The following is a 25,254-nucleotide window of genomic DNA, read 5'->3' as shown; positions in this document are numbered from 1 at the left end:
AATGGATATACAACAGCTTGCCACTTGGTGGCAATGTATAGGATGGTGCACTAGAGTCCACTGTAGAGGCTGTTGTGCAACTATGCCATCAAAACCCATGCATGTGCAAGAAAATGCTTTTTGAATAGCTGTCCACTGTAGTGACCTCTATGCATGAAAGGGTTCCTACCCAATAACTAGACTTAAATGCTACAAAAACTACCCTACTAACTATTAATAAGCAGTAAATTAGGAGTTTATTGAGGTAAAAGTCATAGTTAATAGTGAATATGTGTTCCCCATACTAAAGAGTTACCAGATATTTTGAAGAATGTTGGTAACCAAACAGTTTTGACTTCCATTTTATGGACAAAAACTACAATGGAAGTCAATGGGAACTGAAAATATTTTGGTTAACAACAATATAAGAAAAAAATGTGTGTGTTCTTCAGAAGAAAGAAATCTATGCATGTTTGGAACGCAATGAGGACAAGGTAAATAAAGACAGAATGAACATTTTTGGGTGAACTATCCCTTTAAGTAACCAAATACTTTTTTTGGGCCGGCATACAGTCCGAGAACTTACCTGCGCTTTCCACCATTCTCCCTGCATTCTTCTCCATCCAGTGTGGACTGGGCTTTAACACGGGGCCGGTGTCTCCTCCTTTCTCCATTCCCTCCTTCAACCTCTTTGTGACCTCGTATCCTACTCTCACCCCTGCCTCCATTACCGATTGTGCCGTTGCCGTTCCCATTCCCGTTGAGCTCTCTTGATCTGCGAGAATGGTGGTGTCTGTGTTCTCTCTCCTCCACCCCTATACCTTCCTCAGGAGAGCCAGCCGAGTGATTCCTGTGTACCCCATCCTGACTGCAGCTGCGCTCCAGGCCACCCTGGTGCTCTCTATTTCGGCTGTGGTGTCTATGGTGCCGTCCCTCCCCTGCATCTCCGTTCTCTCCTCGACATCGATGGTGCTTCCTTGGGTTTGCGGAGGATGGCTGACCCTCTCGACTGTCCCCATCTCCGTCTGTCTTGGAATTGTCCCCAGTGCCGTCTCGATGTTCCACCACCAGCGGCCGATCATGGTGGGTCTTCATGTCGGGCCGCAGATGCAGCGCAGAAGACACGCGCAGACGCTCCTCGGGTTCTAGTTCGTTGTAAAGGGCCTCGCTGCTGTTACGCACATTGTGTCTGCGCAGCTGGTTGGTGCGCTGCTCCCATATGGACATCTTCTGCAGTGACCTCTGCTGCTCTTTACTGAGGGACAGGAGAAAATTCACCTGAATTACACGCATCAATATGTACTTCCACCCACATCCATGAGCCCACCACTGTCGACCACTCAAAATCACTCCGATCACAGTAAGTTTTCATGGTCTCATGAGAGTTTGCAAACATCACATCATGAATTGCTTTTCCAGGATTTTTTAAAGACTAAATAAGAGTATATCATTACTAGTTTTACATACGTAGAGATTAGCCAATCAAAACAGAGGTAGGCCTAATTTTTTAAATCTTGAAGGTACAGGCAGGTCTTAAAAACTGAAACTTGCTGCCTTGGCAACTAACTGAAATAAGCTTAAGTATTAAAACAAACTAAAAGTGAAATAAAAATAAAGCTATATAGAAATATTTAAACAAAAACAAATGAAATGCACATGACAAATTTACTGAAACCTAAAATAAGTAATTTTTCTTTACAAATGTAAAGTATAAAAATAAAAGGTAACTTTAAATATTAATTAATAGTATTAATCAAAACAGGTAATTTGCATCTTAAAGGTACATTTAATTAAGTCTTAAAGGTACAGTACTACAGACAAACAGCCTGCTGAACTGGACTTCAAGGGGATATAATGACAAAAATGCTTTAAAGAGCTTTAAAGGAAAAATTCACCCAAAAATGAAAGGTTTGTCACATATTTATTCACCTTCATGTTGTTCTAAACCTGCATGACTTATTTTTGTCTGTGAAACTCAAAAGAACCAAATCTTACTGGTTGTTCTTTTCTGTGTTGTTATAATGAGGAAGACCCGGGGTCCGTTCTTCATACGTCGCTAGCAACAGGTCCGTAAGCTTAAACCTGCTCGGGAGCAGGCTTATTTCATGTAAACAGGATTTGACTGCATATTTTAAGCGGTGTTGATACTTAAAATCTGTCCCAACCACTGCTACTTTATTACAATTGTTCCTTACTGAACCAGGGGCAAATATAATTTAAAATAATAATAATATAAAAATGTATTTGAAAATAATATTATAATGTTGTCTAGTTTATAATACTATTATCACAGTCACCAGCTCACTCAACCACATGTCAGAACTGCACTACACTTCCCAGCATCCTTCCTGCTCACCACCTGCACTCAGTCAGCCATGATTGTCACCAGAGGTCTAATCACCTGCACCTGCACACCCTCATCAAGACACCCTTTATCAACCACCGTTCCCTTCACCTCCTTGTCTGGTCTCGTTGCTAACCCTGTCACTCCATCAGCAGATGCCTGGAGAGCTTCATTCCCTGATACGGTAGACAACCCTGGCCCGTCCAGAGTCCCGTGACGTCTCCAGTCCCCATCCAGAGTCCCGTGACGTCTCCTGTCCCCGTCCAGAGTCCAGTGACGTCTCCTGTCCCGGACCAGAGTCCAGTGACGTCTCCTGTCCCGGACCAGAGTCCAGTGACGTCTCCTGTCCCCATCCACAGTCCAGCGACGACTCCTGTCCCCATCCACAGTCCAGCGACGACTCCTGTCCCCATCCACAGTCCAGCGACGGCTCCTGTCCCCATCCACAGTCCAGCGACGTCTCCTGTCCCCATCCACAGTCCAGCGACGACTCCTGTCCCCATCCACAGTCCAGCGACGACTCCTGTCCCCATCCACAGTCCAGCGACGACTCCTGTCCTCATCCACAGTCCAGCGACGACTCCTGTCCCCATCCACAGTCCAGCGACGACTCCTGTCCCCATCCACAGTCCAGCGACGGCTCCAGTCCCCATCCACAGTCCAGCGACAGCACCTGTTCCCACCCAGAATCCAGCGACGTCTCCTGTCCCCATCCACAGTCCAGCGACGGCTCCTGTCCCCCTCCACAGTCCAGCGACGGCTCCTGTCCCCCTCCACAGTCCAGCGACAGCTCTAGCCCCTGACCAGAGTCCAGCGAGGGCTCCAGCCCCTGACCAGAGTCCAGCGAGGGCTCCAGCCCCTGACCAGAGTCCAGCGAGGGCTCCAGCCCCTGACCAGAGTCCAGCGAGGGCTCCTTCTCCTGTCCCCAGTCCAGAGAGGACTACGTCTCCTGTCCCCAGTCCAGAGAGGTCTCTGTGTCCTGTCCAGGGGCCAGTGAGGACGTCGTCCCCTATCCAGGGTCCAGAGAGGACTCCAGTCCATGAGCACTCTCCATTGTTCGTAGCTCCTCACAAGAGAATTGGGATGGGGGGGTTTGCTGGGGGCGTTACCAGTCCACAAAGGCTGTACCTGAACAGCCGTCGCCACCAGTGCCACCATGCCTTCCTAAACTGCCTGAGCCGCCATGGCTCCCTGAGCTGCCTGAGCCACCATGGTCCCCTGAGCTGCCGGCTTCGCCCTTATCCACCTAGTCACACCCTTGTCAGCCACCAGGACGGACCCCCTCCCACCCCAGTTTATGGCGTGAGGACGTGCCTCCGGGGAGGGGAGAGTACTGTCACAGTCACCAGCTCCCTCAGTCACCTGTCAGATCAGCACTACACTTCCCAGCATCCTTCCTACTCACCACCTGCACTCATTCAGTCTCCTGTCCCCAGTCCAGAGAGGTCTCTGTGTCCTGTCCAGGGGCCAGTGACGACATTGTCCCCCGTCCATGAGCACCCTCCAGTGTTTGTAGCTCCTCCCAAGAGAATTTGGGGGTGTGGGGGGGCACTACCAGTCCACGGAGGCCGTACCTGAACAGCCGTCGCCACCAGTGCCGCCATGCCTTCCTAAACTGCCATAGCTTCCAGAGCTGCCATGGCTCCCGAAACTGCCTGAGCCGCACAGTCTGTCACAGTCACCAGCTCACTCAGTCACCTGTCAGATCTGCACTACACTTCCCAGCATCCTTCCTGCTCGCCACCTGCACTCAGTCAGCCATCATTGTCACCAGAGGTCTTATCACCTGCACCTGCACACCCTCATCTAGACACCCTTTATCAACCACCGTTCCCTTCACCTCTTTGTCTGGTCTCATTGCTAACCCTGTCTCTCCTCTTCTGTGTATGTGACAACTACAGACACAGCCACTTGATTGAGAGATTTATTTGTGATGGAATAATTACTTTATAATTGTATTGTTAAAATTATAATTTTATAATTTTATTTACACACATGCTGTGCAGTTAATCCCTATTATGGGAGTGGCTTGATGCAGAAGGAACACAAGAACGCTCCGTAATCGCAGACAACTTAATCCAGATATTGTAATCCAATCCATACATTTGTTTGAAGAACAAAATTAGCCTGATATCAGTTATAACGATTAGAAGATCTGGGATATGTCAAATTATCTCAGATGTATTAAGCGAGGTACGAAGAACAGATCCCTGGAGCTTTAAATGGATGCAAAAGCATCATGAGTTAATACGTTATCCATATGAATCACACACTACATTTCAGCAGATTTTAGACACTGTAAAGTGAGTAAATGACAGGATTTTCACTTTTGGGTGAGCTACCCATTGAGAATATCAGGCTCTCAAGCATCTGAGTGGAACAGTGGTTGGCATAGATGTTTTTCTATACAGTATACAGTTTCAGTATAATCTGTACCTCATGCTCTTTGACTCATGCATTTCACTTACGTCCAACACAAAATGCTGTTCCATTGTTAAGAAGAGACAGAGAGCATAATAGAACTACAGGGACTCAGAAGCCCGAATGATGTGCTAATAGCATGTGCTAATTATAACTTTTTTCATTTAATAAAAATAACAATAGCATCCTGAGCTGTGTCACTATACCTCACAAAGCGACGACATGGAGTGTAGACATAACTCCTTAGAGACACATTCAGGGTCGCACAACACACAAAAAATGGTAGACATGTTTAAGACAAACAATCACATTATATGAAACGAGGTTAAGAGAGAAGGAAAAACGAGTGAAAAAGAAAAACAGACAAATACAAGAAATGCGAATTTTGACATACAGACAACATAAACCTGTAGATAGATGTCAATGCACCAAATGATTATGAAGTCCCATTCCATCCGCTGCATGCACAAACATACACACAGAAACCCCAAACCCACACACTACAAAGCCCGTTGATCCAAATAGTCAGTGAAGCTTGCAGACAGCACACCCAGACTGCTCTGTTTAGCTTGGCCTTCATTCATATTGGAAAAGTTATCCGCTATCAAAAGGATAAAATCAAAGTGCTGCAGGCCTCTCAGAGCCTTCACATATATAATACATCTATCTAAGGACAATAGGAGACCATGTAAAGGAGGAATAACAAGCTCCAAGTACCAAACACAAATAGTGTAAAAAACTATCTATCTATCTATCTATCTATCTATCTATCTATCTATCTATCTATCTATCTATCTATCTATCTATCTATCTATCTATCTATCTATCTATCTATCTATCTATCTATCTATCTATCTATCTATCTATCTATCTATCTATCTATCTATCTATCTATCTATCTATCTATCTATCTATCTATCTATCTGCCTGCCTGTCTATCTATTGTATCTCTATCATTTATTTTATCTATCTATCTATCTATCTATCTATCTATCTATCTATCTATCTATCTATCTATCTATCTATCTATCTATCTATCTATCTATCTATCTATCTATCTATCTATCTATCTATCTATCTATCTATCTATCTATCTATCTATCTATCTATCTATCTATCTATCTATCTGCCTGCCTGCCTGCCTGCCTGCCTCTGTCTGTCTGTCTGTCTGTCTGTCTGTCTGTCTGTCTGTCTATTGTATCTCTATCATTTATTTTATCTATCTATCTATCTATCTATCTATCTATCTATCTATCTATCTATCTATCTATCTATCTATCTATCTATCTATCTATCTATCTATCTATCTATCTATCTATCTATCTATCTATCTATCTATCTATCTATCTATCTATCTATCTATCTATCTATCTATCTGTCTATCTGTCTATCTATCTGCCTGCCTCTGTCTGTCTATCTATTGTATCTCTATCATTTATTTAGTCTGTCTGTCTGTCTGTCTGTCCGTCCGTCTGTCCGTCTGTCCGTCTGTCCGTCTGTCCGTCTGTCCGTCCGTCCGTCCGTCCGTCCGTCCGTCCGTCCGTCCGTCCGTCCGTCAGTCTGTCTGTCTATATATATATCTGTCTGTCTGTCTGCCTCTATCTGTCTATCTATTGTATCTCTATAATTTATTTAATCAATCTATCTATCTATCTATCTATCTATCTATCTATCTATCTATCTATCTATCTATCTATCTATCTATCTATCTATCTATCTATCTATCTATCTATCTATCTATCTATCTATCTATCTATCTATCTATCTCTCTATCTGTCTGTCTGTCTGTCTGTCTGTCTGTCTGTCTGTCTGTCTGTCTGTCTGTCTGTCTGTCTGTCTATCATTTAGTCTATCTGTCTATCTGTCTGTCTAAGCAACTTTCTTGCAACAAGCTAGCAAATATTCAAGCGTTATAGAGGCTAAATATCTTTACCTGTTTTTTTCTTCTTAATTTTAGACAACATTCTGGGAACATTCTGCCAACATTCAAAAGTTGTGTTGATTAACGTGTTGATTAATTAGATTCTGTATGAAAGCATTTGTTTACTACTAAAAATTGATGCTGTAATCACCCCCAAAATCAATGAGATGAGCTATGACTAAAAAGACAGAGAGGGGAATGAGAGGATTAAAGCATTAAGGAGACAGAAATAGTAATAGTGAGGAGAGGAGAGGAGAGGAGAGGAGAGGAGAGGAGAGGAGAGGAGAGGAGAGGAGAGGAGAGAGGAGAGAGGAGGAGTATTGTAAGTGAGAGCACAACTCACGGTGAGTGAACGCTGCAGACTGAAGACCTGCGAGAGATTGCATCTCGATTTTGCTTTACAAAACTGCACATGCGAAACAAAAAACAAAACAAAAGAATGAGACACAAACTCAACTGAAAAAAGTGCCGAGGGAGCAGATGGCAGTCAGGGTGATGCCACTCTGTCTGTCCACCTGCCCCTGTGTGTTTCAAATACAAGACACAAACATTGGTAACACTTCAGTAAAGGACACTTTAAACACTGTACAGACTGTGGCCATGGAGAGTGTCTGAAGAGTTTAAAAATGTATAAAACAGATATGAAATTATTTAAAATGAGTTTGAATTCTGGCCCTCCACTTAAGTGTCACCAAAATATAAAGCTATCAATACATATGATAAAAACAACTCAGAAGAAATTAAAGATCTAAACAATAATCAAGCTGCATTACAGAAGTGTACAGTTGGCAGTTTTGTCAATTTGATTTGACGTGATCAAATGAAATGTGGATTATAATTCGTTTTGTTAAGAATTATTGAGGTGACAATTGTAAAGTACTAACATCACGTGCTCTGTGAACAGACAAGAAAAAAACGTTACACATATAAACACAAATGCAAATGAAAGTAGCACAACAAGACAACCATTCAGACATTTTTTTTCTAAAACCCTGCAGATTGGCATTACTCAATGTTTCTTCAAATAAAGTCACTAGCATGGAAGAGGTTGATTTGTGTGAATTTGTAGGTCTCCTTTTTGTTAAAAATATTCTAAATTATATCAAACCTTTTTTTGAATAATTAATAAATCATATAATTATATTATACATTTTTAAAAATGATAATCATGTCTATGATAATCCAATCAAATAGTGAAATAAGCAAACCACTTGAAATTATATTCTAGGAAAATGATCAACTTTTACACAAATTATGTTGTGGATTCATTTCCGTCATGACCAACACTTTTCCCACTAATACAGTTATGAGTTATTAACTGTTAGTGTTTACAAAAAAGACATAAATGGCATAAAATTAAGTATAAAGAAAATACTCAAGTTTCAATCTGAAAATATGAATATATTGTGTATATGATACACAAAATACAAATGAGTCTACCTTTTTTCTAAAAATGCTTAAATGTCATTTCTGTCACTGCTATGGTCTGTGATGCATGTATATAGACTGTTTGATGTTTATAGACAAATTACAGTAAATAAACTAATAAAAATGTGTGAAGGGGCCAAAAGGTCTCATATAGTTGAAGAAACACCCTAAATTCCACCCCTATTTTCCTTAAACTAAAACTTTGCATATGTAAAAGGCATATGGCACCATAATAACCATCTCTGCAGGTGACATACATTTAAAATATAATAATATAGCTTTGAAACAACATATGACCATAAACACACTTAAGAAGAACAGACTACACAGAGCAGGTTTAAGGTGAGGCCAGGGTCACACTGACATTGACTATACAAACAATCACAAAAACATATTCAGAGAAGTAACATACAACAGCTACAGTGCACATTAAATGAAAAGTCTCATATCACAAGGTAGGATACTAAAAAAATACAGGAAACAAGAAAAAAAGGGAAAGTGACAGACACTTACGCTGCTATTGAGATGTTGGCAGCAGACATGGGGCTGACCTCCTTCACCTCCATGGCCTTCTGAAGAGCCATGCTCTTCTTCGCTGCCTCCTCTTGTTCCTCTTCATCCTACATTCAAGGACATTGCAGAAAGGATAAAAAGAAACCTACTACCTGTTCAGGGTGTTTAGTGTAAATGTGTAATAGCAAAAACAAAAGCATAATATTGTCATTCAGTAAATCAGATGACATGCAGATCTATGGAACTTTTTGAAGGTCAGATTACCTTTGTCAGCTCCTGTGCATTGGCGAGGTTATCCACAGCAATGGCCAAGAATACATTGAGAAGTGTGTCTGGTTATTATCCGGTTAGAGAACTGTCTGTATTTCATATTGCATTTCAATCAACGTACATTAGATTTGCATTAAGACAGATTACATTTTTACATTTATCAATAATTTCAAGAAATTAATTTTTTATGAATTTCAGTGAATACAATTTTTTTCATGAAAAGGTATAAAACATTTTTATTTCTTAACCCTCATCCGTCCCTCGCACTCTGTAACAAATCAGTCCCTTGCGGGTCAAAATGACCCTTTTTTGGATCATTTTTATAAATTTTTTTCTATTTTTAATGCTGGAGATTTTTAATATTTTTTATTTTATTTACCTTTAAATTACTAGATTTTATCAATAAATAATATAATTTGAGCACATTCTTCTCATTCTTTCATCTTAAATTCAAAATAACATTTAATGCATAACCCTGTTAATTCAGCGCAGAGTATCTCACATTGGGTGTTTGTACCGACCTCTTGTGGGATTTTTTTTTTATATAACATGATATTTCATGACTCCTGCCACTAGATGGCCTTATAGCTCTATATGGAGCAAATGAGCTGTTCCACTGGGTCCTAAAATTAGTTCTTGAGTTTATGAGCCCTATTTTAACAATGGCGCAGGAGCACTTAGGGCATGTCCGAATCCATTTTTGCGGGGGAAAACACGGTCAGTGTGCCAGGCGAATGGTCTAAAAGGGTTGTTCCTAGTCACTTAATGAGGCATGGGTGTGTTTTTGGCATAACATGCAATAAACCAATCAGAGTCTCATCTCCCATTCCCTTTATAAGCCAGTTGTGCTTAGCCTAAGAAATCTAGACGCACCCTAGCGGCAGAAAATTAATTTTGCTGCTAGTGTAGTCTAGCAACTCTCGGTAGACCTGAGAGCTGGAAAAACCAAACTCTGGTCAGGCCAATCACAGCGTGTGTAGAGTCGGTGGGCGGGCTTAACATAATGACGGCATGTCACGGCAGAGTTGCGGAGGTTCTGCGTGCTACTCGTAAACAAAGAAGCTGACGAACAGCGGTCTTTTGAATCGGCTTTGGCCGCGACTCTGGAAGACTTGGAGTTATGGCACTGAAGTCATTCTTAAGAAAAGAAGATGTGTTCGAAGTTTTGCCTACCGGATACGGCGAAAGTTTATCAACTAACGTTAGCTCGGCCTCACCTTCTTCTTTGCTCTGCGCATATTACAAACGCCTTTAAAAACCACAAAAAATACTGCGTATCTGATACTGCAGTCGTTTTCAGTTGCCTCAAAATAGTTTTCAGACCAGCACGCCCATGGGCGAACAGATGGGCACGAGTGCATTTGCTATTTAATCAACGTGGCGTTGGACGTGAAAATGATAACCGCATCAGGCAGATTTTTTTTGTGTGTGTGTGTATTCGTGGTTCAAGTGCGACAAAAGTCCTTAGGTCTTTGACCACTCCGATGAACACTCAATTTAATTTTTTTTTATTTTTTTATTCATTTCAGGTCAAAATGACCTGAGGACGGAATTAAAAAATGAATGAAAATGTGTATTTATTTAATTATTTCAACATTTTCATTGCCTCTTAAAAGTCACAAAGTTTTTCCATATGCAGAACTTTTTAAAGTAGATGTATTAAAAATCTTATTGTCCTAACCAGATGTAACGCCATGTCCAAATGGTGTAGTATCTATACATTTGATCCATTTTGTTGTGAGTGCAGTTCGCTTGCAGAGAGATCTCTACTCATTCGCTCTTCTGATTGGCTGCGATTTATTTGTCACGTCTCAAAGTTGTGTCGCGTCTGGTGTATACAGACACATTTCTTGTCGCTGAAATCGTATCGTATCATGTCTGTTTACGACATGCTGTGATGCTGAATATTCAAACATCAAAACAGATGAAGGACAGGATACAGTTTCCAAAAAGTGTAAGAACAATGAAGTAGACCGAGGAGAACATTCCACTCCGGACGCCACCCTGGGACTCGATGCCATGATACATCACAGCATTCCAATCCTCTCCTGTCAAAATCTGCAGGAGGCATAAACAAGCACAGCAAACAGTCTTATAGTTAAAAAAAACAAACACATTAAACATTCATAAGGCCAAATTCAAATAAAGTATACCTGGAAGACTGTCATTATGGCTGCAGGGAAGCTATCAAAGTTTGTAGTGGGTGTTTCATCTTCAAAATTAAACCTAGTTGGGAAGAGAGAGAGCTTCAGCGCACTTAGTGTAAAAAGACTTCAGAGGTAAACTGAAGATTTTGATGTCAGTTCTGGTTTGCTTTCATTTGGTTAAGAGATGCAGGGCTGTCAAAACAAACATACTGAGTTACTAGGATAAAAATTCAGTTTTATCATCATTTGTACCCTTGAGCACGGCACTTATCAGTAATTTATCGACTTGAATGTTAAAAACAATCAGAATAAGTTGTACTCAAACGAGATATGGCTTGTTTTTAGCTGAATTTAGCACCATCTGAATGAAAACGCATAGAGATTTTTCAAACCCTAAAACTGTCCCCATAGAGACACTAATGTTTCATCTCAACCCCCACACTAAAACACACTCAACATTCTGGTGAAGTCAAATAAAATTCAGCCACATATGCCACCATTTTTAAAATACTGACAAACAGACGCAATTTTAATGTCAGTCAAGCGAGACTCACCACCTCTTGCATGTAAGGCAAGAAATATCTGTCTCAGATGAAATCAACCGAAGGATCAGTTTTCCTCTTTTGTGATTTATCCCTAGCATTCTCTTCATCTTTCTGGCAATTGTATTTTTAGATTTCAAAGTTCTCTTTCAGTTCTGCCATCTTAAACTCTCTCCGAATCGCCTTTCAGAGTCTGGCCTTCAAAGGAAACACAAGAAGACGACGGTGACTCACCCATTCATAAAGGAGATTCAGAGCACGCTTGCTTTCACATCAGAGAATTATTGCGGAAGGGATATATAATTCAGTCCGGCTTGTCGTGGGATGTGTGCATTAGCTTTACATTGTAAACACAAAGAGGTTTTCAGCAGAAACTGCAGTAGATGCATTATTGCATCCTCACACACACACAAACACACACACACAAAATGCTCTTCACTTGAATAAGAAGCTTAGAATATGCTTGATTACACAGAATTGTAAATGCAAGAAGTGACTAAAAGAATGAAAGACAGATTTTGTAATTGCTGGGGAAGCATCTAAGGGTTTTGCATTTCATACCTACACATGCAAACACTCCCTTTCTTCATTGAGCAAACCTGAGCAAGTTTGTGTTTCAGGGCCCTCGGGGGCCTCAAAACTAAAGACGACAAAAAACAGGATGAAGGAATTTGACATTTGACAGGATGTTCTGCTGGAGGGAAAGATCTCAAATACTTCATCTCAGTCTGATTTGCATAAGCAACTGAAATCTAAACCAAGTGGGTTATGTCATCTGCAGACATATTTCTCTGAAACACAAGGAATAAAACAGCCACTTCACTCAGAGCGTTTTCATCTAGAAAGTCTAAATTAGAAAGTCTCTTCAAACCACTCAAATGCTTATGCTTGTACTCTGCAATCCCTTCCAAAACTCCAGCGCTTTCACTGGTAATCTGCATGACAGCAATTTAGCAAACTCTAGTGGCATTTGACAAGACCTCAAAACACAGTCAACAAACACATCCAGGTGAGTTAATACGATCAGACCCTACAGGCTTTAATCCCTGATTACATCACAGCCAATGGGAGATGTGTATGTGTACTGACGTCACAACACGCACGAGACAACCACCTATCAGAACACATCATCATGAAAGCAGATCATAAATGCTGTATGTGTCAAATTAAAAATAGGTCTACTAGCGCATGTGAGCTTTATTTGGAAAGGCAGAGTGACTCATGGGTACGATTTCCCATCTGACTCTTGAATATGCATTTCTTCCTTTAGACACACAGTCTAGCTGTGATGACTAATGGGCATTCACACAGGACGCGTTCTTACTTTAAAAACAGCTGGATGGAGCGCAACAGTACTAAAAAGAAGCCATATTTAAATGTGAGAACACACATTATCCATTGTTAATAATAATAAACACTATCACTACACTAGAGATGTTCAGATTCATCTGATTGGATCGTTGTTTAAAAACTGAGGTCGTGGTTTGACTGGTTATTAATAAAAAATAAAATGAAATAAAATAAAATAAAGCAGCCCAATGCAACTAAAGAGAGAGAGAGAGAGAGAGAAAGTGGAAGGGCATGACTAAAGCTTTCATTCATCAAGCTTGATGTCAGCGGGGTGTCTTTCATTAAAGCAAGCAGACACACTGCATAATCAGCTCAGTAATTCTTTGAGCGTAGAGATCTAAATCCTTGTTGGCATGCCGTATCACTCCCTCTGCACACAAGAGTTGGCACAAGGGCAGAGGAATTATAGAAAAGAAGGGAGCGGATGATGGATGGATGGACTGAAATTCTAACATAAAATGTATTTTATACATAAAATGTCAAATTTAATTGATGCGAGATGGGAACAGAAAAAAAACTTATATATAACATAAGATATAAAACATATCAAATCTATAATTAAGGCTGTCAATTAAACACTTACAAAAATGTAGATAGACAGACAGATAGACAGAACAGTAGGCAAAAAAAAAAGTACTCGGATAGTCTACTGCATCCAGTGGATATTTTACTGTCCCATGAGGCCACGGGAAGAGGATATGTGAATGGCGGTGAAGTAACACAACTGACGATGGTAGGTCACAGAGCTTTGTCCCATAAGACGTAATCAGTATCCCACATTTTCAATTATGCCTGCATTATTTTATTTCTTCCCTGAAATTGCAATACCACAATAAGAAATATAATACTAAAAAATATGATTTCCGTTTAACCCTCTGGTGCTCTTCGTTTAGGGGTTGCATTGGTTGTCTTCGCGGTCATAAGTGACTGGACACCTAAAAATTAAACATCCTCCAACCCAGTAAAACCAAAGCAATTTATTTTTCTCCAATAATATTTTTTATTTTTAATTTTGTATTTTGAGATGATTTGATTGTATTTTTTTATATTTATGCAATAATTATGGTCTATTTTTGCCATTGAAAATTAATTTTTTATTTTTATTATTTCATTATTGCAGTATTTCAGGTTAAAATGGAGACTAGGCCTTCAAAATATATTTTTTGAAGGCAGATTAGCCCCCTCTTTTGGAAATATTTAAGAAATGGGTGTATTCACTAGAGGTCTCTATGGAGAGGCTTGAGCATTCCCTAGTTCTCTTTTGAACACATTTAATTATTTTTTTGTTGTTGATGGATTTAAATATATTTTTAAAAAATCTCAAAGACTATTTATTATAAAGTTTTAGACATTTTTTTTGTTAGAAATATAGATTTTTTTCTGTGAATTTGTGTTTTTGCAGATTTCCCATTCATTTCCTATGGTGGTCATTTTTGACCGAAGAGCACAAGTGGGAATATTTTTTATGACCCCTTAGCATGCTCGAATCATGCCCTCAATTTTTTTCTGTGTTTACATACCTAATGCTAGAAAAGTCACATTATTCAGTCACATCATTCTGATGAAGCTGTGATTTTTAAAAATTCTAAATGTGGTTCATAGGTTCAGTGTTTCATAGGTGTGTGTGTGTGTGTGTGTGTGGATGTGTCAATATCACACTCTTGATGTTTTAGAGAGTCACCTCTTTACTGCTGTGTACTTTTTTTCAGCATCGTGGCCGATTTGTGGATTGTACACACAAATATTCTGAGAATTTTTGTGCCAATTTCCCATTCATTTCCTATGGTCGGTCATTTATGACGAAGACAATGAACGCTACTTTTTTTTAACGACTAATTAGCATGCTCGAATCATGACCCCAATTTTTTTGTGTGTTTACATACCTAATGCTAGAAAAGTCACCAAGTTTCATATCATTCTGATGAAGCAGTGATTTTTTAAATTTCAAAACTTTTCCGGTCAGAAATGACAGCTAGAGCAGAAAAATAACCAAGATTTTTCTGCTGATGATGACTGCGTAGATGAAGCAAAGGAACCTTATCAAAAGTCATATGTAGCTACACCAGCCAGGACAACAAAAGCATACAAGTTCAAGATGCACTGAATCCGGTGAAAACGCATTTTTTGTTTGTAATAAATAAACTAGTCAAAATGTATTATTTTTACCTACAGCCTAATATTCACTTTATTATATTTAGTATCATATGTATTACTCGAACCTGGGCAAATTGAGTGCCAGTCACAGAGCTTATTGGCGATTTAAAATCTTATCATCAACAGGATGGCACATAGGCTTTCCAACTAATGTAAATCAATATTTACATATAATAGGACAAAATTTATCTTTATAAATTTGCCCCGCAAAATCATATCTACTGTACTACAACAGAGCAATAACCAGGTGGTCGCTCTATTCTACACACATTCACACTATACAGAACATACTTTCTTTTTTGAGAAATAACTACTTATTCAAAAGAAGTAGAGAGTATGCAATTTAGGATGCAGACAGTGTCCAGGAAGGCTGAAGAAAATCCAAATCTCTCCAGAGCTTCTCTGCTCGAAAACAGCTCAAACTTAAGAATGACTATCAACGTATTACCAAAACTGCACATGACAGCAGGACACGTTTTTACAAGCCCATTACATAAATGAGATTGCACAATTGAGCACATGTTGTGACCAGTTTTGTTCATGGATAAAGCAGCCGCACCCCAGCAGATGGAGCCTAGGGCTGATCTCAGTCCGACAGAAGACTCATCAAACACGCTGTCAGGCTTTAGATCAGCTCCAGAAAACTGATCTGAAGCAGATGCCACAGGGATGTTTCGGAAACTTCTATTAGAGCTTCAGGGTAGGCCAGCTGTGGTCATAAGGCATCCAGTTGCATACAGACTTCCAGAATCTTTAGAGAATCTGCTCCAGCCTGTCACTTTTTGATTGTGGTTATGTTTTAAATGGTTGTGCCAATTAATTAATCAAAAAGTGCATGAGGGTTGTCTATATCTTTCAGCTTGCACATTGTTGTGTGGAGAATATTAGAAAATTGTGGAATAAGGTTTTTTTTCCCCCAACAGAGCAAATACAATTTCTTTCTTAGTTGAATCAAAGGGGTGACATGTGACAGAAATGGCTAGAATGATGGAGGATAATTTCCAAAATCACTCACTGGCCCCCGAAGAGCTGCATGCCTAGCAGAGCAAACACCACGATGAAGAGGAAGAGGAGGAAGAGCAAGCTGATGATGGACTTCATGGAGTTTAACAGTGAAACCACCAGATTACGCAAAGAGTTCCAGTACCTGCAAAGAGAGAGAGAATTAACATATAGACCACAACATATAGAAGTGGCTCTGAGTACTTTAAGAAATGCTGGTTTCAGAGTGTAAAATAAAAATAATGAACCTATTATTCTGCAAGAGGTTTGTTAGATTGTGATAGAGGATAGAAGTGTCAAAGATGATTTATTATAAAATATACAAGTATATATACATATATAAGATATATACACACAAAGGGCTTTTCATTAACTTTTTTGGCTGGTGGTTTTCCAAAGTTAAATCCGCATTTTAACTGGCCACAATTTTTACATCGATACCCTGGGGAAAAACTGACATATAGATATTTTTAATATCTCATTATTAGGTTGCTGTCACTTTAAGACCTGACACACAGATCCATTATACTGTTACACATTAATTTTCTTTCTCAAACATTTACGTTCACTTAAAACATAACTGACTGTGTTTACGTGAATACTCGCCAAGACTGGCAGTTTGACATTATTTTGTGTATTTGACTGTTTAAGCGCAATAAGCAGCAAAATAATAACTTAATTTAGTACTGAGAGGCGGCTTTATGCATGCGCACTTTGGGTATGAACACAAAATCTGCGGGAATGAGTAAAATGATGTGCAATCCGCACAATTCAATGCCAAAAAGCCCTGTAACACCAACAATATTAATCTGGAGCAAATTAAATGAGTGTGTGAGCAAAGGCAGGTTTTTGATTCAAATTGCTGTCAGAGAGATGAGAGAGTGAGAAAGCGCAACTGGTATCGTGTATCTAATCAAAATGTATCGAACATGGGCATTGGAACCATTGTATGTGGGTGGAATAAGACTCACCCACTTTTTAAAGGGATCCCCCGGTGTTAAGACTTGTATGGCTTAATATAACAAAAATGATGTCTCTTACAGAAAAATGTAGTAGAAAACCAATGAAAGATGTACGTTATTTAAAAAATCTATTATATATTTGGACAATGGGCGGCGCCATTTTGTTTGCGTTCTAGGTCGATGACGTAGAATAGTTGCACTCGGCAATCAACTGGTGCTACCCGTAGCTATTTCTACCACTACACAACTCGAAAAATGTTTCAGAGTTAAACAAAACCAATCAATTGCTTTGCAATTGCATTTAAAACACACTCAAACACACGTGCACACAAACTCACACCAACAGATCGGCGCGCTCGCACACACACACATATCCACGCACTGTGCGCACACGCACATACACACACATCCACACACGCACTGCGCGCGCACACACGCTCTGTAATGTTATGAGGCTTGACTTGCCTAATTTGTCACCTGGTTCCGATTTGGCAGGCCAGCACTCTCCCTGGCTGGATCCGAAATCGCCCCCTAAACCCTCATTCACTTTTCCCCACTTTAGTAATACAGTTCACTTAAAGGAGGGGATGAGAACGAGTGCGTGAAGAAGTTGGACAGCCGTTGTGTGTTCATCCGCTGTACACTCGTTATTGCGGTGCAATGTGGGATAGAATGAATGCACTCGAACATGTCAACTGTTGTTTCAGGCACCACTACAAATGGCTGTCACCTCAAATAGTGCCCTATTTAAGGGTATAGGGGGCGATTTCGGATTCAGCCCCTGTCATGGAGACTGACGAGGGCAGCCCATAACACATCTCGATTGAGACAGAGCATTCTGTCAGATGTGTTTGTGTGTGTGTGTGTGTGTGTGTGTGTGTGTGTGCGCGCGCGCGCGCGCCAGTCTGTTTGTGTGTGTGAGTTTGTGTGCACATGTGTGTTTGAGTGTGTTTTAAATGCAATTACAAAGCAATTGATTGGTTTTGTTTAACATTTTTCGAATTGTGTTGTGGTAAAAATAGCTAAGGGTAGCACCAGTTGATTGGCGAGTGCAACCATTCTACATCATCGACCTAGAACGCAAACAAAACGGCGCCGCCCATTGTCCAAATATATAATGGATTTTTTAAATAACGTAGATCTTTCATGGGTTTTCTACTACATAATTCAGTAAGAGACAAAATGTATGTTATATTAAGCCATACAAGTCTTAACACCAGGGGATCCCTTTAAGACCATTGATACTGCTGCTTCCTCAAATCCATTCCACTTGGCTCATTCAGAGCCCATTTAATTAAACTCCATTCCATGTTTTCACTACTTTCGCCTACTCGCACCCGCGACACAGCAAGGTACACAAAGCATCTAAGCATATCTGCTGCTCAGGTGGGTCTGGCTGTGTGCTCACATACAAGCTGGTATTTAAGTGAATGTTCATCATTTGTTCGCCTGTTGATTTTAAAGGCATCATGTAGTCATTGTTGCAGCATTGAATTACAGTTACAGTTACACTATGTTGTTATAACGGTACTAGTTACCTGAACTGCTTGGCGGAGGAAGGATTTTTTTGTTCAAAACAACTTACTAGACTTTTGTTGCGGTGTTAATTTTTGGGAAACCTTGGCAGGTATGTGGTAACCTTTTTAGGTTATAAAAGCAATTGTTTAATATAAAAGGCACCAGAAAACAGAAATTGGCATCTACTCCAGTAATTTTTTTCTGGGGGAGCCGGAGGATTCACCCACTTTTTATTTTTGCTTCCGACGCCCATAGTATCAAAAAAGCAATATTTTTGACAACACTACATTACGCTTAGTTTATTATTTCAGATGCCTTTTTAAAAGACTAAAATTTAAAAATCGATATATTATATATAAAATTCCACCCGCCAAAATGGCTAGTAGAGTGAGTGTGTTACACACCACTCGTAATATCAGTCAATGTCAAGCCCTGTATATGTATGTGCATTCATCTACTTACTTGGTTACTTTAAAGATACGGAGCAGGCGCAGGGCTCTCAGAACACTGATCCCAAAAGACGCACCAGGCTGGATTGCCGCCCACACCACCTCAAATATACTCCCCACAATTACCTGAGAATATAAATTAAAGACTCTTTTAGTTATATGGGTTCATTTTTTGTAGCATTTCATTTAAATGAGCAGATGGCAATTATTAAACTAGGCCGGTTTACTAGAAAACAAATAAAATATAACAGAAAAATAATAGTCGGAGGGGATGTGAGTAAAACGGCTCAGCCACAACTCCTGGACGTCTCTGTGGCGTTCAGTGTGGACATAAGTATCGCAGTGGCTGATAATGACTGACTGGATGCAGCCTCACAGGCTCGTGTGAATCATGTGCGCTGTGACTCACCCCAAAGTCAAAACAGTTGAACGAGGAGTGAAAGTAGTTTCTGGGCCCCAGGCCGTACATCTTCAGAGTCATCTCTGTCAGAAACAGACCCAGGAATACAAACTCTGCCAGGTCTAACAGCCCGTCGAAATGAAAGGAGAGATTAGGTTATCCATCAACACCCAAGCTTTTCCCACACAAACCTTCAAAACTAATGCTATTACAAGGTAGAGCTGGGCATTGGGCAACAAAGCTAAAAGAAATAACATATCAATATTTGTCATCCTTTTGACAATATTCAATATATACTTTTAATAAAAACATTTAAATTATATAAATTAAATATATGTATTTAAATGTATTTATAATATATATTTATTTAAGTTGTTAAATAGATTTTTTTTATCAGAGGATCAATCATTTAACAAAAAAGAGTAAAACAATTAAATGTTATCATAATTTAACTATTTAATTAATGTTTTATTTGATTATATTTTAACAATACACAATAATAAAAACATTTTATACATGCAGTGTTGTTATGGTTAGCTACAAGTAAAACTATTAAATAGTTTTGGTAATTGAAATAAGGCTGAAATAAAATAAATTATACATATTACATGAAAAACAAAATAAGAAATGTTGCTTTGGCAACTAACTGAAATAAATACGTTGAAGTTGAAATATTAAAATTACAAAAACTGAAACCTGAATATACAAACTTTCAAAATAAATAGAATTATTAAAAAAAGCACATAACAAAATTAATAAAACAAACTCAAATGTAAATGAAAACTGACAATATGGAAATAAAAGCTCATTCAAAATAATCATATATTAATATCACTGAACAGACATCAAGCTTAATCCTAGTTTTGAATTTATTCACTGAAACAAGCTGCTTTATAGAAATTAATGAAATTCATTTTTTTTGCCTGAGAAACTGAAATGAGATATTTACTGTTACTGTCTCAAATCGTTCATGTTCACGAGTCGTGACTCACGAAGCAGGGAGAGATTGCAAAACTAGCCTAATGACATGCTGTTTAGGAAACTAAATAGGCCAAAAAATTAAATAATCACTGTGACAGTTTTGACACAGTTCAATTGAATTTACTAGTGAACAGAAAGCAACCTTACACAGGGCCTTGGTGAGCCCCTCAGGCTGGTCGTAATGGACCATAGCCACGCACATCGTGTTCAATCCCACCAAGCAGAGAACGATCCAGTAGAAACTCTGTGCCTTCACCATCCGCCGGATGAAAAAGCGTACCCTCTTTTCCTTTCGACGGAAGTACGAGGAGCTATCGTTCTTACTGCTCTTCAGGCTAGCTCGGGCAAAAGGTGATCCAGGTGGCGCTAGAGAGTTGAAAATTTTTTTAAAAACACACTACTACTGTAGCTACTACTCTAAATTCATCTTTAATGTAACTATGAATAATACAGACAAGAATATAAACTGCATATTGTTGAGATCAGTGGCATTGGATTTGTTATTCATTAAGATTATAAATCATTCTATCAGCTTTTTAAATCTCAAACATAAGAGAACACCTACTCAAGCTTGAATGATTGTAAGGGTTACAATGGCAGTATTAATACACAGCCGTAGTCACCTGATTCTGCTCTCCCTTCTCCATTTTACCTAATGGGCACATTCATGCTAATCTGAAAACTGTGTAGAGGTTTCAGTTTACTATTTACCAAAGGAAGTGATTTATTTGAGAACACTTTTTGCTTACTATTGACATAATTCTATAATAAATATATAAAATAAAAAATAGAACAAATTCTATTCTTTTCTATGAGAAATGTTTGATGCAGGCTATGTAAAAAAGTACCATTTGGCTTACTGTGGGTCATGCATCACAGTAATTGATATAGAGTTTCTGAAGGTTAAAAGTCAAGACTTACCAACAGAGGAGATGTCTGTGAAATGTTCCTCTCCTTCTTCAGCACTGATGAGGTCGTTTCTACCCTTTCTGGACTTTGTTCTTTTCAGGACTGAACACAAAAATGCATAAGCATGCAAATACAGTTAAACGAGTTAAACGAAACAAATTCATAATTAGATTGGAAAAAAAAACATTGTAAATGTTAATGTTTAACACGTTTTTACTAGCATATGTTTTTATCAAATGAGAAACAACTGGTTAACAATAATACATATATCTGAAAAACAATAATTTTACTTGTCTGTCAAAGTAATATAATGTCTTTGAATTATCTTCATTTTAAAATGAATGATATCCTTTATACTTATTACATAAGCTTTATACATATATTGCCAAAGGTTTTGGGACGCATGCCTTTACATGCACATCCCATTCTTAATCCGTAGGGTTTAATATGGAGTTGGCCCACCCTTTGCAGCTATAACAGCTTCTACTCTTCTAGGAAGGCTTTCCACAAGGTTTAGGGGTGTGTTTATCGTAATTTCTGACCATTCTTCTATAAGCACATTTGTGATGTCAGGCACTGATGTTGGACAAGAAGGCCTGGCTTGTAGTCTCTGCGCTAATTCATCCCAAAGGTGTTCTATCGGTTTGAGGTCAGGACTCTATGCAGGCCCGTCAATTTCCTCCACACCAAACTCGCTCATCCATGTCTTTATGGACCTTGCTTTGTGCACTGGTGCGCAGTCATGTTGGAACAGAAAGGGGCCATCCCCAAACTGTTCCCACAAAGTTGGGAGAATGAAAATGTCCAAAATGTCTTGTTATGCTGAAGCATTAAGAGCTCCTTCCACTGGAACTAAGTGGCCAAGCCCAACCCCTGAAAAACAACCCCCACACCATAATCCCCCCTCCACCAAACTTTACACTTGGCACAATGCAGTCAGGCAAGTACCGTTCTCTTGGCAATCAATTGGAGGGGTGTCCCAATACTTTTGGCAATATAGTGTATGAGTATCTAGCTACAGTGAGAAATGTGTGCACATTACAGGCCTGATCTTGCAGACTCATCAGTCATGTGATCCCGCCACTCTCACACTTTCACTCTATCTATCCCCTCTTCTCTAAATGCATAGATCCACTCGACACCACTAATTAAAGCTCAAGAAGAAACCATAGGTTTAATCATCTAGCCTCCGCCAGATAGTGAAGACAGTGAAGATAGAAAACTAACAGATGTAATGACATTCTGTTGTAAGTTGGGCAAAGCTATATACAGTACAATCACAACTTTACCTGATTTACTGGAAAAGCAGCATTTACTGTATTTTTAAAACATAATGTCATGATGTACAATACTGTGCAAAAGTCTTAGGCACGTTAGTATTTGAGTAGCTTTAAGATTTATATATTTTGCTGTAGTGTGTGTTAGTATACTATTTATCTATTTGTATACTATTTCCTATAGGAAATCCAAACATTCACTTTACCATTAATTGTAATAATCCAGTGAGATTTTTGTATGCAGGAGGTGTCTGACAACAGCTGGTATGATCTTATCTCAACATCATCGAGTCCATCTGTTATTACATGAAGAAACAGAAACAACTGAGGCCGACAAAATCCAGAAGAACTGCGGAAACGTCTCCAGGACCCTTGAAGAAACCTTCCTGAAAAACTATGAGCAAGTGTACCAAAACAAAAGCTGTTTTAAACGCAAAGGGTGGTCACACCAAATACTGATTTGATTTAGTTAATAATTGATAAACAAAATGACATTATTTTTGAAAGCTTCCTGACTTTACAGCATTTTTACACAAGTGTCTAAAACTCTTTGCTGGAAGGTTTCTTCAAGCGTCTTGCTGCAGTTCTTCTGGATTTTGTCTCAGTTTTTCTGTTTCTTCATGTAATCCCAGACAGACTCGATGATGGTGAGATCAGATCTCTGTGTGGATCATACCTCTGTTGTCAGACTCCTTCTGCATACAAAAATCTCACTGGAATGGTTTATTACAATTAATGGCAAAATGAATGTTTGAAAATGTAAACTGATATTCCCTACTGACACACTATTACAAAATATATAAATAACCGGCTTAAACCCATTTTTGGGGGTGAAAATACTAATGTGCCTAAGACTTTTGCACAGTACTGTATGTACTTGGGTTAGTGGCATCACTACTTATCTATTCAGTGGAAAATGTATGCGTGTGTGCATGTGTCTAATCCAATTATCCCAGTCGTCTTATTTCCTGTAATTACTCCTGGCTTCCAAAACAGCCCAAATCGACAGAGATTATGGGCCTTGATAAAACAGAGTCTGTGAGTAGAAAAGCAAGTTGCTCACAGTGTGAATATAGGCAATATGGCACTAAGGAAAAAGAAAATAAATATTTTCTTTGCTTTCTTCACATATTTCCTATTGAGACTGGATGTTTAACTGGCTTTAGGAGTATTTTAGCATGTAAATACAATACACATGGACTGTATTTACATTTATTCTTGTATCTTTAAGGAAAAATAGTAATTGGAGATGGCTCGGCTCAACATTATGATCAATTCACTTATCTAGCAACTGTGCCCAGGTGAAAAGATCGAAATCTAAACTCAGATTCCCAAAAGTCATGTTGCCCCATAACAGTGCAAAAGCATGTTCACATGATGGCTCATGTAACAAGAGGTCATTCCTTCCACTGGCCTGGTTTATCATGATACTATGGTAAACCAGCCCCATGACCCTTGCCCTCTTTTCACCTGGGTTGTTTTGTTTCCTCCTGTACCACGCACCATCCAAAGGGGATTTCTCCTCAGCATTCTGGTCTTCCTCTGCCAGCAACACTTCCTCTGTAATGAACAAATAAGTAAGAAAATCAGTGAAGCCATTATATGCAATACACTCTACAAAGAATTAAGGCCCATTTCCATTGGTACTGTACAGATGACTAAATTATACTAAATGTAAATTAAAATATTTGCACTAAAACTATTCAGACGCAGTACTGTCCTTTGTTTTACATATAAGAATATACTGGACTTTATCTGAAGTACTTTACAGAGATGCATTATTTAATTTTAATATCTTATCTTAGCTTTGAAAAATGCAGGCTTGCTATGAATAGGCCTGTTTTCATAACTACAGATTTGTATGCATTGTGGTGGTGAAGTATTCAACTGAATCAAATGACACAGCAGAGAGAGGTCACGTTTATACCAACCTGCCTTGCAGATCCACTCCAGGTATCCAGTGAGCTCTCTCTCAATCTGCTGCTGTCTGCGGAGCTTCAAAAACTCCTGCCTCTTCTCCACTCGCTCTCTTTCTTTGGCAAACTCCCTAAGACCAAACACAAAAAAATATAAATTCTGAATGCTTTCCAAATACAATTCTCTGAGTGCGTTGTGTTGGAAAGCCCATCTTATTTTAGATCATGTCACAGATCATGTTCAGAACATTCCTCTAATTTTGTTTTGTGTTTCTCAAACAATTCCAAGAGGTCTATTCCTATTCATCTTAAAGCCAGGTATTTGTTTGGCACAGGACTTCCCAGAAGTCTCTGCAGCTAGTGTACTCAAATTTTATTTATCTGCAACATTATGTTGTATAATTACAGTTTTGCACAATAAATGTTCTCAAAACTACTTACAACGTGTCTTTATTTAAATACATTTAGCAGTTTGGCTTTCCTTAGGGCCTATGTATTCTGTTCTGAAATGGTTCTATTATAATTTATATATTGTGATATATATTGTTATTGCAAGAGGCTGCAATGTATATCGCAATATGGATTTTAGGCCATATCGCCCATCCCTAACTGACGGTACTGTAAAAAAAACCACAGTATCAAACAAGTACGTTGTTTGATACTGTGAGTGTTTTTACAGTACCGTCAGTTAGGGATGGGCGATATGACTTTCCTGAGCTGTGAAGTCAAAGAATTCAGACAGGAAAAAAATATGCTGTAAGTCAATTTCAC

General features: G+C 39.0%; 1 protein-coding gene across 1 annotated transcript in view; it reads right to left on the bottom strand.

Annotated features, from left to right (window-relative positions):
- The window catches only part of cacna1bb (calcium channel, voltage-dependent, N type, alpha 1B subunit, b), a gene marked incomplete at its 3' end in the record, with an annotated part of 202,456 nt that overhangs the window by 73,639 nt on the left and 103,563 nt on the right, over window positions 1-25,254 (bottom strand). Inside the window, exons 10-22 of the mRNA XM_079835329.1 lie at window positions 24,499-24,614; window positions 24,038-24,127; window positions 21,303-21,392; window positions 20,529-20,747; window positions 19,410-19,522; window positions 19,014-19,126; window positions 16,085-16,216; window positions 11,030-11,102; window positions 10,817-10,934; window positions 8,871-8,938; window positions 8,607-8,713; window positions 7,009-7,071; window positions 566-1,234 (exon numbers count right to left, since the gene is read on the bottom strand). Coding sequence (XP_079691455.1) covers window positions 566-1,234; window positions 7,009-7,071; window positions 8,607-8,713; window positions 8,871-8,938; window positions 10,817-10,934; window positions 11,030-11,102; window positions 16,085-16,216; window positions 19,014-19,126; window positions 19,410-19,522; window positions 20,529-20,747; window positions 21,303-21,392; window positions 24,038-24,127; window positions 24,499-24,614 — 1,971 coding nt within the window. The remainder of the gene's footprint in view (window positions 1-565; window positions 1,235-7,008; window positions 7,072-8,606; window positions 8,714-8,870; window positions 8,939-10,816; window positions 10,935-11,029; window positions 11,103-16,084; window positions 16,217-19,013; window positions 19,127-19,409; window positions 19,523-20,528; window positions 20,748-21,302; window positions 21,393-24,037; window positions 24,128-24,498; window positions 24,615-25,254) is intronic.

The sequence above is a fragment of the Gobio gobio genome (assembly GCF_949357685.1).
Source record: "Gobio gobio genome assembly, chromosome: 14".
Taxonomy (NCBI): Eukaryota; Metazoa; Chordata; class Actinopteri; order Cypriniformes; family Gobionidae; genus Gobio; species Gobio gobio.
This window is presented reverse-complemented; position numbering and strand designations above follow the sequence as displayed.